The sequence below is a fragment of the Schistocerca gregaria genome, chromosome 4 (genome assembly GCF_023897955.1).
Source record: "Schistocerca gregaria isolate iqSchGreg1 chromosome 4, iqSchGreg1.2, whole genome shotgun sequence".
Classification (NCBI taxonomy): Eukaryota; Metazoa; Arthropoda; class Insecta; order Orthoptera; family Acrididae; genus Schistocerca; species Schistocerca gregaria.
Genome location: NC_064923.1, coordinates 437,343,321 through 437,360,644, shown reverse-complemented (window position 1 = coordinate 437,360,644; position 17,324 = coordinate 437,343,321). Strand labels below are relative to the sequence as shown.

At 44.9% G+C, this 17,324-nt stretch overlaps 1 protein-coding gene across 1 annotated transcript in view; it reads right to left on the bottom strand.

The window, feature by feature from the left end:
• Positions 1-17,324, bottom strand: part of LOC126365860 (uncharacterized) — a 226,585-nt gene that overhangs the window by 13,475 nt on the left and 195,786 nt on the right. The window contains exon 8 of the mRNA XM_050008526.1: positions 16,889-17,022. Within this exon, the coding sequence (XP_049864483.1) occupies positions 16,889-17,022 (134 nt within the window). The remainder of the gene's footprint in view (positions 1-16,888; positions 17,023-17,324) is intronic.

Genomic DNA, 17,324 nt, shown 5'->3' with positions numbered 1-17,324 from the left:
CCAGATGAAATTGAGGCCAGTTGTTCTCATAGCGTATATGATAGAGCACTAGACTGCTCAGCCTTTGCCTCGGGTTCGATCTTTACTACCGTCCAGTGACCAATTTCTGCATCGATCTCTTCTTCAGTTTTAGGAACTCAAACGAAGAAAACTCAGATGAAGAACACGTTTGGCGACACCGTCTCTGGGGGGTCGCTCGAATTTGCGCGCGCATCGGCCTGATTGATTAACTTCAATGCTAATAAATTCGGAAACGGCGCAACGTACCGTATTTTTTCTTAACCTTTATTTTTCAGGACAGGCTACCCCGCATCAGCCTTACAAACTTTCCAGACTGTTTCTGACCACCCTGCATATTCAACGCCAAACTGGAGGAAATTTGGAATGTATAGAACATAACGACCCGCCTTAGAATCACAAGACGATGGAGTCAGATGTACAGCAATAAATAAATCTGACAACAACAACGATAGATAGGCAGACGACAAACTCTGACAGATCTCACTTCCAACGGCGCTTCACTCTGCACTTTGCACCAACAACGGTGCTGCATGTAGCAGATACACTGTCTGGCTCCACGCCAAGTTACAAGGGATATGGGAACACCAAAACGACAACACATTAACGCTTCTTATACGGTCTCGTGAGGCACCCGCGGCCTAGGTGTCACCGGCGCGGTAGCTCAGCGTGTTCGATCAGAGGATTAGCCGCCCTCTGTACCCTCTGTAATAAAAAACTGAATGACCGGATCAACGACGAACTTGGGTTGTTGTCGTGGGATGTCCGCAACGAACAACAACGAACAAAACGAGAAAAAAACGCGGGAGTAGCGTCTTCGATTAATAATCAAAACGGCCTCGGTCCCGATTTCGAAACCTGCCACCGCTTAAATTTTGATTAATTATCACCGTTGGTGACCGAAGACTTCCGGCACAAGAAGTCACCCTCATTCTGTCAACGGCGTTGTCAAAGAGGGCAGAGGTTCGGGCCCCCTCTTGCCAATGGGGTGAGAAACTGCCTCTAAAGGCAGACGAATCAGCAATTATCTTAGACATGAGGATGGAGAAGGCATTGGATACCACTACAGTAAAGACACATAATGTGTATCCACAGAACATGTGGTCTGTAAATGAAAAAGTGTCATGATGATCTCTCCATTGGCGACAGATTCCAGAATAGTCGCCCATTCGGATGTCCGAGGGGGGACTGCCAAGGGGTAGGTGACCATGAGAAAGAGATTGAATAACCAACTAAAGGATAACGATTTACGAGCCGCAGTGTTGGATGTCAGAAGCTTAAACTTGGCAGGGAAGCTAGAAAATCTGAAAAGGGAAATGCAAAGGCTTAATCTAAATATAGTTGGGGACAGTGAAGTGAAAAGGAAAGAATACCAGGATTTCCGGTCAGATTAGTATAGGGTAATATCAACAGCAGCAGAAAATGGTATAATGGGAGTGGGATTTGCTATGAATAGGAAGGTAGGGCAGAGAGTACGTTGCTGTGCACAATTAGTGATATGGCTGTCCTTACCAGAACAGACATCAAACCAAAAACGATATTCAACAAAAATTTTCGGGATTTGTGACCGCATTGTCAATATATATATATATATATATATATATATATATATATAAAACTACCGACGTTTCGGTCACTGTTGCAAGTGACCTTATTCAGCATGTTTTTGTTTACGATAATTCAGGTATACATGTCGACATTGAAAGCTGAAGATGAAGAGACAGAGAAAGTACATGAGGATGGTGAAAGGGTAATATACTATGTAAAGGGATATGAAAATCTATAGTCATGAGGGACTGGAATGCAGTTGTAGAGAAAAGAGCAGAAGAAAAGGTTACAGGATAATATGGGGTTGGGACAAAGAATGAGAGGGTAGAAAGACTAATTGAGTTGTGTAACACATTTCAGATAGTAATAGCGACTACTCTGTTTAAGAATCACCAGAGGAGGGGTATACTCGAAAAAGACCAGGTGATACAGGAAGGTTTCAGTTAGATTACATCGTGATCAAACAGACATTCCCAAATCATATATTGGACTGCAATGCGTACCCAGGAGCAGATAACACACTCAGAACACAATGTAGTAGTGATGAAGTAATGGAAATTTGTGGTAAGGACTATAGGACCAAACTGCTGAGGTCATTGGTCCCAAGGCTTAGGCACTAATTAATCTAACTTAAACTAACTTACCCTAAGGAAACACACACATTCATGCTCGAGGGAGGACTCGAATCCCCGACGGGGGAGAAGCCGCAGTGATGACCAGTAGGCTGAAGTTTAAGAGATTAGTCAGGAGGAATCAATACTCAAAGAAGTGAGATACGGAAGTAATAAGGAATGACATGATACGGTTGAATTTCTCAAAGGCTATAGATGTAGTAATTAGGAATAGCTCAGTAGGCAGTACAGCTGAAGAGGAATGGTCATCTCTAAAAAGGGCAATCACAGAAGACGGAAAGGAAACCATTGGTACAAAGAAGGTAACTACCAAGAAACTATTCGTAACAGAAGAAATATCTCAGTTGATCCAAAAGAGAAAGAAGTAAAAAATGTTCAGGGAAATTCAGGAATAAAGAAATGAAACTCGCTGAGGACTAAAATAAATAGGAAGTGCTAGGAAGCTAAGACGAAACGGCAGCATCAAAAATATGAAGAAGTCGAAAAAGATATGATTGTCGGAAGGACTGACTCAGCACATAGGAAAGTCAAAAGAAGCTTCGAGGAAATAAAAAGCAGTTGTGATGAGGGGGAAGATTTGTCTAATGTGACAGAAGAAGTAACAGGAGTCGATTTAGAAGAGATTGGGAATCCAGTATTACAATCTGAATTTAAGAGAGCTTTGTAGGACTTACGATCGAATAAGGCAAAAAGGCTTAGGCAACATTGCATGAGAATTCTTAAAATCATTGGGGGAAGATCAACTGTTCACGTTGGTGTGTAAAATCTCGTTACATATCATCTGACTTCGGTAAAAATTGAGTAAGTGTTAGATGACGATCAGTTTGGCTCTGGTGATGGAAGAAAGACTAAAGAAAAATCAAGAGACGTTCATAGGATTTGTTGACGTGAAAAAAGCGCTCGCCAATCTAAAATCGTGCAAGATGCTCAAAATTCTGAGAAAAATAGGGTAAGCTACAGAGAGAGACGAGTAATATACAGTATGTACAAGAGTCAAGAGGGAATAATAGGAGTGGATGACCAAGAACAAAGTGCTCGGATTGAAAAAAGTGTAAGGAATACAGTCTTCTGACCCTACTGTCCAATCTGCACACCGAAGAAGCAATGACGAAAATAAAAGAAAGGTTCAGGAATGAAATTCAAATTCAAGGCGAAAGGATATCTATGATACGATTCATGATGACATTGTTATCCTGAGTGAAAGTGAGGGAGAATTACATAACCTGCTGAATGGAATAAACACTCAAATGATTACAGAATATGGATTAAGAGTAAATGGAAAAAGACGAAAGTAATGAGAAGTAGCAGAAATGAGGACTGCGAGCAGCTTAACGTTAGGATTGATGGTCACGAAGTAGATGAAATTAAGTAATTCTGCTACCTAGGCAGCAAAATAAGCAATGACGGACGGAGAAAGGAGGACATCAAAAGCAGACTAGCTCTGGCAAAATGGGCATTTCTGGCCAACAGACGTTTGCTAGTATCAAGCATAGGCCTTAATTTGAGGCAGAAATTTCTGGGAATGTGCGTCTGGAATACAGCGTTGTATGGTAGTGAAACACGGGAGGTGCGAAAACTGGAACAGATGAGAATCGAAGCATTTGAGATTTGTTGCTACAGACGAATGTTGAAAATTAGGTGGACTGATAAGGTAAGGAATGAAAACATTCTGCGCGGAATAGGAGAGGAAAGGAATATGTGGAAAACAGTGACGAGGGGAAGGGACAGCATGATAGGAGCCGGCCGTTAAGACCGAGCGGTTCTAGGCGCTTCAGTCTGGAACCGCGCGACCGCTACGGTCGCAGGTTCGAATCCTGCCTCGGGCATGGATGTGTGTGATGTCCTTAGGTTTAAATAGTTCGACGTTCTAGGGGACTGATGACCTCAGATGTTAAGTCCCATAGTGCTCAGAGCCAGGTGATGTCCTTAGGTTTAAATAGTTCGAGGTTCTAGGGGACTTATGACCTCAGATGTTAAGTCCCATAGTGCTCAGAGCTATATGATGATAGTACATCTGTTAACATCAAGGAATAACTTCCATGGTACTAAAGGGTGCTGTAGACGGCAAAATCTGTAGAAGAAGACAGGGACTGGAATACATCCAGCAAGTAATTGTGGACGTAGGTTGCAAGTGCCACTCTGAGATGAGGAGGTTGGTACAGGAGGAAAGAAAGACAGAGTGTTGGCATCCAAAAAAGCTTGCAGTCGTTTCCGAATGGATAAACAGATCTCTTGTATGGTTTTCAAGGAAATCTGATTCTATTCCGCCTGCAAAATAATGGCAAGTTGAAAATCGGTCACGCACAGTTCTCTTCAAAGCAGACGACAAGTACTCAATAATACTGGGATCTGGTGAGTGTGATGGCCAGCACAGATGCACAATTCATCCTCGTGCTCACCAAACCAGTCCTGGACGAAGCGAGCTATGTGAACAAGGAACCGTCTCAAATGGTTCAAATGGCTCTGAGCACTATGGGACTTAACATCTGTGGTCATCAGTCCCCTAGACTTATAACTACTTAAACCTAACTAACCTAAGGACATCACAGTCATCCATGCCCGAGGCAGGATTCGAAACTGCGACCGCAGTGGTCGCGTGGTTCCGGACCGAAGCGCCTAGAACCGCTCGGCCACACCGGCCAGCGGAACCGTCTCGTTCTGGAACAAGGCATCATCATTGGGGAAGAAACATAGGACCATGGGATGGATCTGATCATCCGAAATGGTCACATAATTCTTGGCAGTAATGCTACACTTCAGATTAACGTTGGGGGTCCATGGAATACCATGATGTAGCTGCTCAAATCATGACAGAAACCTCGTCATGTTTCGCTCTTGGGACGTAAATTCGGGTAGATTTCGAAACAGTCTGAAAAAAGACTTATCCGACCAATCGATACCCTTCCATTGTTCCGCAGCCAAGTTTTATGTCTTCGACACCACGTTTTCCTACTTGGGACAGCTACATCACTGATATGTGGTCCCAGCATGCTTTGCAGTTGCCTGTTTACGGAGTTCCCTTCGTGGTTTGGTGCTGACGAGGTTCGAGAGTGCGGCATTCAGTTCTGCAGTGGCTTTTGCAGCTGTCGTCCTCCTATTTTTCGTCACAATTCACTTCGATGACCGACCGTAACGATCATTCGACACACACTTTCGTTCACGTTGTTATATATCAGATGATGTTTTTCCGCTTTTCCTGTATGCTGTATAAATCTTAGAATCTGTGCCTCTTGAAACCACGAACTCTTTGGCAACATTGGTTACGGAAGCGAGCGCCATACGTGCATCAACACTTTTCTTATGTTCGAATTCACTTATCCCCGACATAATGCTCTCACAACTATACAGAAAACTTTATTTTTACAAGTTCGCCTTGATAACACAGATTTCTTACACTTTTATTACCGGTTTCGGCTAATGCCATCTTCAGATGATTAAAATTGTTCAAATGGCTCTGAGCACTATGGCACTTAACTTCACCTAGAACTTAGAACTACTTAAACCTGACTAACCTAAGGACATCACACACATCCATGCCCGAGGCAGTATTCGAACCTGCAAACCGTCGCGGTCGCGCGGCTCCAGACTGAAGCGCCTAGAACCACTCGGCCACTCCGACCGGCGATGATTAAAATATTCTGATGTAAATCATCGTCAAGTTAAACATGTGAGTACATGGTACTTTATCTGTGTGATCAAGACGGACTTGTAAAAATAAAGTGCCAAAAAATGATTGCGGACTCATTTATAGACTTTATGTCTTCAATGAATATACAGACAGAACACTGTTCTGGCCACGTCCGGTATCTGGAACGCACTGAGGATATTGCAACAGCGCAACCTGCAGGCATGGCTAGGATCTACATTTATGTTCAAAGATGCGTTCCTCGCGGTCTTTCCATGTTTTTGATACTGCAAGTGCGTATTCGATCCGCGTGGCCTTCATTCCTCTGTGGTTTCACAGAGCTGTCTATAAATTCCAGACAGACTGCGACCGATTCTGAAATGCTTACCTCAAGAGCCGTGCGCACTTCTTCAACTTACACTCTGGGGAAGAAATCGCTTCTGTTGCAAGCCCTTTGCTTTCCATATTTTGGGAGACGATAGTGTGGTTCAAAAATAAAAAAAAATAAAAAAAGGAAAAACGGCCAATAAACATGGGCTAGAAAGCGCATTTCTTTGGAGCTATGTTCATCCTCGCTTCCGTGAAACACGTCTCTTCTGATGATCAATTGCTCATAGCTCTTAAGGTATGCATTGTACAGTCCATGTTTATTTGATGAGTTTTTCTTATTTTAGTACATTCTAATTCCTCCCACAATATGAAAGCAGAGAGCTTTCACAGTATCGAAGAGGAAGAAATACTCTTGAGGTATACATTTTAGAGCCTGTGTTTAATGGACTTCTTTTGTTTCGAAAGTTTGTTCCTGTCATATCCCTGAATTTTCACCATTCCTCCGGGAACACCCTGTGTATAGAAGAAACATAAAGAAAACTGAAACTCTTTTAGATGTCTAGTAGTTACGTTTTAAGAAAGGTGAAGGCGCAAGTGAAGCGGTTCTATCGTTGAGCTTGATAATGGAACTTAGACTTAACAAAAACTAAGACTCTTTCGTAAAATTTGTCGACCTAGCAAAGCGTTCGATAACGTAACATGGTGTAAGATGTTCGAAATTCTCAGGAAAACAGGTATGAGCTACAGGGAAAGATGTGTATGTACAATATGCACAAGAACCAAGAGGAAATAATAAGAATGGAAAATTAAGAATGAAACGCTAGAATTAGAGCGCATGTAAGACAGAGCTGTAGTCTTTCGCGCCTACTACTCAAAAATGGTTCAAATGGCTCTGAGCACTATGGGACTTCTGTGGTCATCAGTCCCCTAAAACGTAGAACTACTTAAACCTAACTAACCTAGGGACATCACACACATCCATGTCCGAGGCAGGATTCGAATCTGCGACCGCAGCGGTCGCGCGGTGCCAGACTGCAGCGCCTAGAACCGCTCGGCCACTCCTGCCGGCGCCTACTATTCCATCTGTACATTGAATAAGCAACGACGGTAATAAAAGAAATGTTCAGGAGTGCGACTAAAATTGAGGGTGCAAGGATGTCAATGATAAAATTCGCTGATGACATTGGTATCCTCAGTGAAGGTGAAGAAGAATTACGGCATCGGTAGCACGGAATGAACAGACTAATGAATGCAGAATACGGATTCAAACTTAATCAAAGAAAGTAATGAGGAGTAACAGAAATGAGATTAGCGAGAAACTTAACATCAAGACGGGGGAGGGGGGGGGGCACGAATTAGACGAAATAAAGGAATACTGCTACCTTGGAAGCAAAAGATCACAAGACAGACGAAACATGGAGAACATTTATCAGACATCGGCCTTCATTTCAGGAAGAAATTTCCAAAAACGTACGTTTGAGTATAGGATAGTATGGAGGTAAATCGTGGAGTGTGGTAAAACCGGAAAAGAAGAAAATCGTTGGTTTTCAGATGTCGTCCTATAGATTGATGTCCAAAATCAGGTAGAGTTATAAAAAAATGAGGTTCTTTACGCAATATGGGCGAGAAAAGGACGTGTGCAAACCATTTACACGAAGAAGGGGCGGGATTATAGGATGTGTGTTAAGACATCAGGGAATAACTTTTATATTAGTAAAGGGGCTGTAGAGAGTAACAACTGCAGAGGAAGACAGAGATTGGAATGTTGTTGTTGTTGTGGTCTTCAGTCCTGAGACTGGTTTGATACAGCTCTCCATGCTACTCTATCCTGTGCAAGCTTCTTCATCTCCCAGTACCTACTGCAACCTACATCCTTCTCAATCTGCTTAGTGTATTCATCTCTTGGTCTCCCTCTACGATTTTTACCCTCAACGCTGCCCTCCAATGCTAAATTTGTGATCCCTTGATGCCTCAGAACATGTCCTACCAACCGGTTCCTTCTTCTTGTCAAGTTGTGCCAAAAACTCCTCTTCTCCACAATTCAATTCAGTACCTCCTCATTAGTTATGTGATCTATCCATCTAATCTTCAGCATTCTTCTGTAGCACCACATTTCGAAAGCTTCTATTCTCTTCTTGTCCAAACTATTTATCGCCCATGTTTCACTTCCATGCGTGGCTACACTCCATACAAATACTTTCAGAAACGACTTCCTGACACTTAAATCTATACTCGATGTTAACGAATTTCTCTTCTTCAGAAACGCATTCCTTGCCATTGCCAGTCTACATTTTATATCCTCTCTACTTCGACCATCATCAGTTATTTTCCTCCCCAGATAGCAAAACTCCTTTACTACTTTAAGTGTCTCATTTCCTAATATAATTCCCTCAGCATCACCCGACTTAATTAGACTACATTCCATTATCCTTGTTTTGCTTTTGTTGATGTCCATCTTGTATCCTCGTTTCAAGACACTGTCCATTCCGTTCAGTTGCTGTTCCAAGTCGTTTGCTGTCTCTGACAGAATTACAATGTCATCGGCGAACCTCAAAGTTTTTATTTCTTCTCCATGGATTTCATTACCTACTCCGAATTTTTCTTTTGTTTCCTTTACTGATTGCTCAATGTACAGATTGAATAACGTCGGGGAGAGGCTACAACCCTGTCTCACTCCCTTCCCAACCGCTGCTTCCCTATAGTGCTCGTCGATGCTTATAAATTTTACCCCTGCCACCTTCAGAATTTGAAAGAGAGTATTCCAGGCAACACTGGAATGTATACAACAAATAATAGAGGACATAGGCTGCAAGAGGTACTCTCTTATGATATGGAGATGGTATCTGTTCTTTCGGACATGTTGAGGTTAAGAACTCGTCGAGTCATGTTCGGAGCGCATTTTCATCCGCAAAGAACGTTCCTTGAAGGTTGTTCAATAGAGAGCGGAAAAAGTGAAAATCTGAGGGCACAATTTCTGTTATATAAAGTGTGTGCGGAATGACTTCCTAACCCAACTCTTTTATAGTCTTTTTTGTTAGCCCAGCAGAATGCGGGTCGACGTCATTGTGGAGCAGAATCACTTCATGCTGTTAAATGTTCAAACATGTGTGATTTTCTAAGAGACCAAACTGCTTAGGTCATCAGTCCCTAGACTTACACACTACTTAAACTAAATAAAACTAGCGTATGCTAAGAACAACACACACACCCATGCCCGTGGGAGGACTCGAACCTCCGACGGGAGGGGCCGCGAAGTCCGCGACATGACGCTTCAAACCGCGCGGCCAAATACAAAAATGGCTCTGAGCAATATGGGACGCAACAGCGGAGGTCATCTGTCCCCTAGAACTTATAACTACTTAAACCTAACTAACCTAAGGACATCAGACACACCCATGACCGAAGCAGGATTCGAACCTTCGATCGTAGCAGTCGCGCGGTTCCAGACTGAAGCGCCTAGAACCGCTCGGCCACCCCAGCCGGCCGCGCGGCCACACCTCGCGGCCTTACGCTGTCTTCCTAGACATGGTTCTTGTATTGAACCTGGAAGATATAGCAGTTGTTGACAATAAATGTCAACGGTGATGGTTACACCTAGGGGAGCCAATTCTTAGTACACCACGCCGTCGCCGTTCCAGCAGATTTGTGACATTATCTTTAGTGGATGCGCGTAGGGCCACACGGGATTAGCCGAGCGGTCTCAGGAGCTGCAATCATGCACTGTGCGGCTGGTCCCGGTGGAGGTTCGAGTCCTCCCTCGGGCATGGGTGTCTGTGTTTGCAATTAGGATAATTTAGGTTAAGTAGTGTGTAAGCTTAGGGACTGATGACCTTAGCAGTTAAGTCCCATACGATTTCACACACATTTGATGCGCGCAGTCATTCCTTATGTTAGCATAAAGACACCATTTCTCGTCACCAGTAACGATACAGAATAGGAATTGTCGGTGGTGTTCGCGAGCCAATCGATGACGAACAAGAATAGATGGACATATGGCAACCCCTTGATTTTTGTGATTTTAGGCTTAGAGTATGCGACAACCATACACCGATTTATGAACCTTGCCCATTGCAAGCAAATGCCGCACGACGGTGGAACGATCAGAGTTCATCACATTTTCCGGTTCCTGAATACACTGACGTGGATAATTGTAGAGTAAAAAAAATGTTCGAATGTGGGTGAAATCTTATGGGACTTAACTGCTAAGGTCATCAGCCCCTAAGCTTGCACACTACTTAACCTAAATTATGCTAAGGACAAACACACACACCCATGCTCGAGGGAGGACTCGAACCTTCGGCAGGATCAGCCGCACAGTCCATGACTGAATGGCCCGAAGGCCTTCCTGAACGCGGAAAGTCACTAATGTCAAAACGAGCCTCCTTAAAACGAAAAAACCATTTTATTGTCACGCTCTGTCCAATCTCACTATCCTCCCACACGGTGCAAATGTTTCTGGCTCCTTCCGCAGCTGTCAATCCTCTGTTGAACTCAAACAGAAAAATATGTCGAAAATGTTCCGATTTCTCTTCTTGGCACTCCATTTTCTAATCGTCCACAGCTCACTCACTATTTCCAAATGACAAAATGTCTGTAAGTAACCTCAATTAGCAACAGTGACCTACACTACTGGCCATTACAATTCCCACACCACGAAGATGACGTGCTACAGACGCGAAACCTAACCGACAGGAAGAAGATGCTATGATATGCAAATGATTAGCTCTTTAGAGCATTCACACAAGGTTGGCGCCGGTGGCGATACCTACAACGTGCTGACATGAGGAACGTTTCCAACCGATTTCTAATACACAAACAGCCGTTGACCGGCGTTGCTTGGTGAAACATTGTTGTGATGCCTCGTGCAAGGAGGAGAAATGCGTACCACGACGTTTCCGACTTTCATAAAGGTCGGATTGTAGCCTATCGCGATTGCGGTTTATCGTATCGCGACATTGCTGCTCGCATTGGTCGAGATCCAATGACTGTTAACAGAATATCGAATCGGTGGGTTCAGGAGGGTAATACGCAACGCCGTGCTGGATCCCAACGGCCTCGTGTCACTAGCAGTCGAGATGACGGGCATCTTATCCGCATGGCTGTAACGGATCGTGCAGCCACGTCTCGATCCCTGAGTCAACAGATGGGGACGTATGCAAGACATCAACCATCTGCACGAACAGTTCGACGACGTTTGCAGCAGCATGGACTATCAGCTCGGCGGCCATGGCTGCAGTTGCCCTTGACGCTGCATCACAGACAGGAGCGCCTGCGATGGTGTACTTAACGACGAACCTGGGTGCACGAATGGCAAGACGTCATTTTTTCGGATGAATCCAGGTTCTTTTTACAGCATCACGATGGTCGCACCCGTGTTTGGCGACATCGCGGTGAACGCACATTGGAAGCGTGTATTCGTCATCGCCATACTGGCGTATCACTCGGCGTGATGGTATGGGGTGCATTGGTTATACGTCTCGGTCACCTCTTGTTCGCATTGATGGCACTCTTAACAGTGGACGTTACATTTCAGACGTGTTACGACCCGTGGCTCTACCCTTCATTCGATCCCTGCGAAACCCTACATTTCAGCAGAATAATGCACGACCACATGTTGCAGGTCCTGTAGGGGCATTTCTGGATACAGAAAATGTTCGACTGCTGCCCTGGCCAGCACATTCTCGAGACCTCTCAGCAATTGAAAACGTCTAGTCAGTGTCGCCCTAACCGCCGTCTGCTTCACGTCTGCTGTGCAGCGAGCTACCTTAATTTAAGTATTATCTGTATTTTTCTTACTTGTCACTTCTTCTTCTGCGTGTTTTTGCTTTTAGGAAGCTTTAATAGTAGAGTGCTATTAAGTGTTCCATAGATCTGGTGTTTGTTTTGAATACAGTCAGAGAGAGTCGCTTTAGTCAGCCATAGTGCCAGTAGTGTCAGTGTCGCCCTAACCGCCGTCTGCTTCACGTCTGCTGTGCAGCGAGCTACCTTAATTTAAGTATTATCTGTATTTTTCTTACTTGTCACTTCTTCTTCTGCGTGTTTTTGCTTTTAGGAAGCTTTAATAGTAGAGTGCTATTAAGTGTTCCATAGATCTCGTGTGTGTTTCGAATACAGTCAGAGAGTCCCTTTAGTCAGCCATAGTGCTCGTAGTGCTAGTGTTTGTTTTCAATACCGTCCAGAGACAGGTAGTGCTATTTTCCTTGTTTCTACAAGAAGTGGTTAGCAATCACAGTTTAGTCAATAATCAACCGCCTTTAGTGAATTAGCAGTCTAGTTAAAAGCTGATTAACACTCTATAGTAAATTGATTTCTTAGGATGGCTAGGATGTGTGGCTGCTGTGTACGGACGCAGGAGGAGCTGGCCACTCTTCGCGAACAGCTGAGCGTGTTGATGGCCGCGGTCAGCCGTCTTCAGGCTGCTGCCTCGGAGTGTAGCGGCAGTGGGGAGTCTGGTGCGTCGCATGGTGCACCCCAGGTGTTAGATGCTTCACCCACTGTCCCTGCTGTCGAGACATCTTCGCGGGTACCGGGCGCGGTTGGGCCACCCTCTCCCCAAGGGGAATGGCGGGTTCAGCGGCGTTCGCGGCGCACGAGGCGGAGGGTCAATGTGGAGGCTGGCCGTGTGGCATCGCCCGCTCTGCCTGTGAGTGGACATGTGGCTGCTCCTTCAGCAAGGTCCGAGCAGGCACACGGGGGGAGGGGTTTATTAGTTATTGGGAGCTCCAACGTTAGGCGGGTGATGGAGCCCCTTAGGGAAATAGCGGAAAGGTCGGGGAAGAAGGCCAGTGTTCACTCTGTCTGCTTGCCGGGGGGTCTCATCCGAGATGTGGAGGAGGCCCTACCGGCGGCGATAGAGAGCACTGGGTGCACCCGACTGCAAATTGTTGCTCATGTCGGCACCAATGACTCTTGCCGTCTGGGTTCAGAGGTCATCCTCAGTTCGTACAGGCGGTTGGCGGAGTTGGTGAAGGTGGAAAGCCTCGCTCGCGGGGTGGAATCAGAGCTAACTATTTGTAGTATCGTTCCGAGAACCGATCGCGGTCCTCTGGTTTGGAGCCGAGTGGAAGGCTTAAACCAGAGGCTCAGACGATTCTGCGGAGAGCTGGGGTGCAAATTTCTCGACCTCCGCTATCGGGTGGAGAAATGTAGGGTCCCCCTGAATAGGTCAGGCGTGCACTACACGCCGGAAGCGGCTACGAGGGTAGCGGAGTACGTGTGGAGTGCACATGGGGTTTTTTTTAGGTTAGAGAATTCCCTCCCTAGGCCCGACAAGACGCCTCCTGAGACGCGGCAAGGCAGGAGTAGGCAAAATGCAACAAGGAATAACAATATTAATGTGCTAATAGTAAACTGCAGAAGCGTCTATAGAAAGGTCCCAGAACTGCTCTCATTAATAAACGGTCACAACGCCCATATAGTACTAGGAACAGAAAGTTGGCTGAAACCAGACGTAAACAGTAATGAAATCCTAAACTCTGATTGGAATGTATACCGCAGAGATAGGCTGGACAGTGAAGGGGGAGGCGTGTTTATAGCGATAAGAAGTGCAATAGTATCGAAGGAAATTGACGGAGATTCGAATTGTGAAATGATTTGGGTGAAGGTCACGGTTAAAGCAGGCTCAGACATGGTAATTGGATGTCTCTATAGGCCCCCGGGCTCAGCAGCTGTTGTGGCTCAGCACCTGAAGAATAATTTGGAAAATATTTCGAGTAGATTTCCCCACCATGTTATAGTTCTGGGTGGAGATTTTAATTTGCCGGATATAGACTGGGAGACTCAAACGTTCATAACGGGTGGCAGGGACAAAGAATCCAGTGAAATATTTTTAAGTGCTTTATCTGAAAACTACCTTGAGCAGTTAAACAGAAAACCGACTCGTGGCGATAATATATTAGACCTTCTGGTGACAAACAGACCCGAACTATTTGAATCAGTTAATGCACAACAGGGAATCAGCGATCATAAAGCCGTTACTACGTCGATGATTTCAGCCGTAAATAGAAATATTAAAAAAGGTAGGAAGATTTTTCTGTTTAGCAAAAGTGACAAAAAGCAGATTACAGAGTACCTGACGGCTCAACACAAAAGTTTTGTCTCTAGTGCAGATAGTGTTGAGGATCAGTGGACAAAGTTCAAAACCATGGTACAATATGCGTTAGATGAGTATGTGCCAAGCAAGATCGTAAGAGATGGAAAAGAGCCACCGTGGTACAACAACCGAGTTAGAAAACTGCTGCGGAAGCAAAGGGAACTTCACAGCAAACATAAACATAGCCAAAGCCTTGCAGACAAACGAAAATTACGCGAAGCGAAATGTAGTGTGAGGAGGGCTATGCGAGAGGCTTTCAATGAATTCGAAAGTAACGTTCTATGTACTGACTTGGCAGAAAATCCTAAGAAATTTTGGTCCTATGTCAAAGCGGTAGGTGGATCAAAACAAAATGTCCAGACACTCTGTGACCAAAATGGTACTGAAACAGAGGATGACAGACTAAAGGCCGAATTACTAAATGTCTTCTTCCAAAGCTGTTTCACAGAGGAAGACTGCACTGTGCTTCCTTCTCTAGATTGTCGCACAGTTGACAAAATGGTAGATATCGAAGTAGACGACAGAGGGATAGAGAAACAATTAAAATCGCTCAAAAGAGGAAAGGCCGCTGGTCCTGATGGGATACCAGTTCGATTTTACACAGAGTACGCGAAGGAACTTGCCCCCCTTCTTGCAGCGGTGTACCGTAGGTCTCTAGAAGAGCGAAGCGTTCCAAAGGATTGGAAAAGGGCACAGGTCATCCCCGTTCTCAAGAAGGGACGTCGAACAGATGTGCAGAACTATAGACCTATATCTCTAACGTCGATCAGTTGTAGAATTTTGGAACACGTATTATGTTCGAGTATAATGTCTTTTCTGGAGACTAGAAATCTACTCTGTAGGAATCAGCATGGGTTTCGAAAAAGACGATCGTGTGAAACCCAGCTCGCGCTATTCGTCCACGAGACTCAGAGGGCCTTAGACACGGGTTCACAGGTAGATGCCGTGTTTCTTGACTTCCGCAAGGCGTTTGACACAGTTCCCCATAGTCGTTTAATGAACAAAGTAAGAGCATACGGACTATCAGATCAATTGTGTGATTGGATTGAGGAGTTCCTAGATAACAGAACGCAGCACGTCATTCTCAATGGAGAGAAGTCTTCCGAAGTAAGAGTGATTTCAGGTGTGCCGCAGGGGAGTGTCATAGGACCGTTGCTATTCACAATATACATAAATGACCTGGTGGATGACATCGGAAGTTCACTGAGGCTTTTTGCAGATGATGCTGTGGTGTATCGAGAGGTTGCAACAATGAAAAATTGTACTGAAATGCAGGAGGATCTGCAGCGAATTGACGCATGGTGCACGGAATGGCAATTGAATCTCAATGTAGCGAAGTGTAATGTGATGCGAATACATAGAAAGATAGGTCCCTTATCATTTAGCTACAAAATAGCAGGTCAGCAACTGGAAGCAGTTAATTCCATAAATTATCTGGGAGTACGCATTAGGAGTGATTTAAAATGGAATGATCATATAAAGTTGATCGTCGGTAAAGCAGATGCCAGACTGAGATTCATTGGAAGAATCCTAAGGAAATGCAATCCGACAACAAAGGAAGTAGGTTACAGTACGCTTGTTCGCCCAATGCTTGAATACTGCTCAGCAGTGTGGGATCCGCACCAGGTAGGGTTGATAGAAGAGATAGAGAAGATCCAACGGAGAGCAGCGCGCTTCGTTACAGGATCATTTAGTAATTGCCAAAGCGTTACGGAGATGATAGATAAACTCCAGTGGAAGACTCTGCAGGAGAGACGCTCAGTAGCTCGGTACGGGCTTTTGTTGAAGTTTCGAGAACATACCTTCACCGAAGAGTCAAGCAGTATATTGCTCCCTCCTACGTATATCTCGCGAAGAGACCATGAGGATAAAATCAGAGAGATTAGAGCCCACACAGAAGCATACCGACAATCCTTCTTTCCACGTACAATACGAGACTGGAATAGAAGGGAGAACCGATAGAGGTACTCAGGGTACCCTCCGCCACACACCGTCAGGTGGCTTGCGGAGTACGGATGTAGATGTAGATGTAGATGTAGATGTAGAATGGTGGCCGAGCAACTGCCTCGTCACAATACGCCAGTCACTACTCTTGATGAACTGTAGTATCGTGTTGATGCTGCATGGGCAGCTGTACCTGTACGCGCCATCCAAGCTCTGTTTGACTCAATGCCCAGGCGTATCAAGGCCGTTATTACGGCCAGAGGTGGCTGTTCTGAGTACTGAGTACTCAGGATCTATGTACCCAAATTGCCAGAAAATGTATTCACATGTCAGTTCTAGTATAATACATTTCTCCAATGAGTGCCCGTTTATCATCTGCATTTTTTCTTGGTGTAGGAATTTTAATGGCCATTAGTGTACAAATAAAAAATGTCAATCGATAAATAAACCTATAGCAACCAGAATACTGACATTCGGAGCAAAAACACTACGAACTTACGTAGCAACCTAATGCTACACAACCATTGACGATGATGATGAAGCAAGGGGAGACCTTGACAGTGACTGAAAGGAAAAGATGAATTGTGTTCCTGTGCATCATAATGATCTTTCACGATTCAAGGATTGTAGATGAACATATTTTCTGATAAATGCCAGTGAATGCCTTAAACATTAGGTTGGGACACGGTGAATGCTCACCAAGCCGCGCGCCGCCTGAAGCCTTCGGACGGCAGCTCGCAGCAGCCGCTTCCTGATGCGACCGAAAGGCAGGAACCTCGCCGCGTGCCGCATCAGCTCCGCGATGTCCAGCAGTAGCTGCTTGTTGAACCGACCTGCACAAAACCACGTACAAACTTCCACAGTTCGGCCTTGTTACTTGGCTCCATCTGAAACATTCCTCAACTCTTCATTCAGCGGGCATGGACCGCTTAGTCGCCGTCGTACGGTAGTGTTACAGTTATGGGTTCTTAGGCAACGAGTTCGAAGCCCGGTGGCAGAAAAAATTGTCATTACGACTGTTTAATAGCCGATGGGAGGAATCCACTACACTCGTATTACTACAGGTAATAATGTCCACATAGTGTTAGGTACACAACATAGGCTGAACAGCATCGACATGGTAAACTCAGATTGG